Consider the following 1,388-nt stretch of genomic DNA (forward strand, 5'->3'; position numbering starts at 1 on the left):
GTGTGTGTGTGTGTATGAATGTGTGCGTGTGTGTCTGTGTGTGTATAAATATATAAAATTATAAGTAAAGGACTCCATACATAGGCTACTACATGTATTATGATATGCCATTCAACACTTTCCTGCGTACCTGATCTTTGTCAGAGACTTCTATCTTTGTGGGTAAATCGATCGGTACTAAATTCTGAGTGTTTTCGTCAACAGATGCGTTGTAGGTGGGAAAGGAAAAACGTGGCCTATTATCATCAACATCCTGTACTGTGATTGTCACGTTTACGTCCGCCGTGTACCGAGCATTGGCTGTCTGGGGATGGGTTGTTTTTTCCGTCGCCTGCCATGGAGTGAAAATAAGTTCTTGTACATCATCATCATCATCATCATCATCATCATCATCATCATCATCATCATCATCATCTTGTTTTGAAGTAGGAAAGGTAATCTTGAGACTTTGATAGGGCTAGTCATATTTAACCAGATTTTTTTTATAAATGTTCAACGCTTCGCCGTAGGGCTTCTTCAGGAACATAGTATCTGAGAAACAGAGTGATGAAAATCATCATCATCATCATCATCATCATCATCATCATCATCATCATCATCATCATCATCATTGTAAATCCTCAAAAGTATTATCAATCATTAACCACTCCCCACCGAAAAAAACTCACTTTTTTGTTATTCTAAAACCAGCTACCTCAAAACAGAAACGATTACATTAACACAGTCTATTCATAACTTATCAATATTCGACATCAAATCAGGACCGAGAAGAAAATAAGTTTTTGTACTGACTGTAGCTGTTATAGACATCTTGACGGAACAGGTTTGATCAGAGGACAAAATTTCGGTTTTTGAACTTTACAAGACGGTAAACCAGTTCATATTTGAGGTTCTAGATCTATAGCAATAGGTAGTTTTGTGTTTGTGCGATTTCTTCTTTTATTCAGTACTTGTTTAATGCAAAAGACTATGTTACGTTTTGCATATATATATATATATATATATTAATCATTTATAGTGGTATTGACAAAAGGGGAAGCAAGATAGTCGCCATAAAATAAAAGTTAGAACATAGGCTGTGTCTGTTGGTGAAGAGATGTGAAGTTAACACCGAATTGTTTTATATTCACGCTCCCTTTACTGAAATAAAACCCCAAACAAAGATGGAAAGGATTGAACTCCCCTCCACTCCCACTCCCCCAATCCACAGTCAAACATTTCAACATAAAACCACCAAACCACCTACTGAAATTACTCCAGTTTTGAAATCAGTAAGAACTCATTACAATAACAACGTGATGGTGATGATGATGATGATGATGATGATGATGATGATGATGATGATGATGATGATGATGATGATGATGATGATGATGATGATGAAGTGG

General features: G+C 36.3%; 1 protein-coding gene across 1 annotated transcript in view; it reads right to left on the reverse strand.

Moving 5' to 3' along the window:
• The window catches only part of LOC101861432 (cadherin-23), a gene marked incomplete in the record, with an annotated part of 170,597 nt that overhangs the window by 155,788 nt on the left and 13,421 nt on the right, over nt 1-1,388 (reverse strand). The window contains 1 exon segment of the mRNA XM_013080930.1: nt 131-331. Within this exon segment, the coding sequence (XP_012936384.1) occupies nt 131-331 (201 nt within the window).

The sequence above is a fragment of the Aplysia californica genome, unplaced genomic scaffold (assembly GCF_000002075.1).
Source record: "Aplysia californica isolate F4 #8 unplaced genomic scaffold, AplCal3.0 scaffold00106, whole genome shotgun sequence".
Classification (NCBI taxonomy): domain Eukaryota; kingdom Metazoa; phylum Mollusca; class Gastropoda; order Aplysiida; family Aplysiidae; genus Aplysia; species Aplysia californica.